Genomic DNA, 762 nt, shown 5'->3' with positions numbered 1-762 from the left:
CGCAGCTCTGGACGCCGCGGCTCGGGGACGGCGGGCGGGGACGGGGACGAGGCGGGCGGGAGCAAAGGCCCGGCCGCGCCCCCGCCGCGACTTTCCTCTTCCCCGCGGCCGGAGGAGGGGCCGGGAGGGGCCGCGGCGGCCCAGGTGCATTAACCCCTTCGGCGCCCCCGGCCCTCCCGCCCCTCGGCTTCACCGCCAGCGCTCTGCACCGCGGCCAGCGCCAGTGGCCCATTTCGCGGAGGCGGAACCCGAGGCCCGACCCGGAGTGGCCCAGTCGGGACTTCGGAGCCCACGAGGGTCACTCTCGTCCCGAGTACTCGATTTCCCCCCTCGGAGCTTCCCTGGGGTCGTCGGTCCCTCTGGACGCGTGTGAACCGGGACACCACCCACCGCCCACCTTCCATGCGCCCCCAGGTTCCCGCCATCTCCCTCTGGGCCCCATTCGGGACTTTTCGGTGGTGGGGGAGGCAGAGGAGGACAGGGATTCCCTTTCCTCCTTCTGCCTTCTTCCCTTTTCCCCTTCCCAGGCAGACCTCCCTGCACCCTGCTGTTGGGGCCCCTGGGCCAGCTGTCTAGGGCTGGTCTGCAGGGAAGAGGGACTTGGGGGAGCAATGTCCCTGGGGAAGGAGGCCCCGAGGAGGTTGGGCTGCCTGTGTCAGGGGCCAGACCTCTGGAAGCCTTCCCTGTGCCCCCAAGTGGAGGCCCTCCTCACTACCAAGGGAAGACCTGGTTGCCTGGCCAGGACCTCCTATCTTCATCCAT

The 762-nt window shown here is 70.1% G+C and overlaps 1 protein-coding gene across 1 annotated transcript in view; it reads right to left on the bottom strand.

Annotated features, from left to right (window-relative positions):
* B3GNT7 (UDP-GlcNAc:betaGal beta-1,3-N-acetylglucosaminyltransferase 7) overlaps positions 1–425 on the bottom strand; it is a 6,751-nt gene extending 6,326 nt beyond the window's left edge. The window contains exon 1 of the mRNA XM_034642663.1: positions 194–425. Within this exon, the coding sequence (XP_034498554.1) occupies positions 194–425 (232 nt within the window). The remainder of the gene's footprint in view (positions 1–193) is intronic.
* Between the last annotated feature and the right edge of the window lie 337 nt (positions 426–762).

Source organism: Ailuropoda melanoleuca, chromosome 2 (genome assembly GCF_002007445.2).
Source record: "Ailuropoda melanoleuca isolate Jingjing chromosome 2, ASM200744v2, whole genome shotgun sequence".
In the NCBI taxonomy this organism is placed as follows: domain Eukaryota; kingdom Metazoa; phylum Chordata; class Mammalia; order Carnivora; family Ursidae; genus Ailuropoda; species Ailuropoda melanoleuca.
This window is presented reverse-complemented; position numbering and strand designations above follow the sequence as displayed.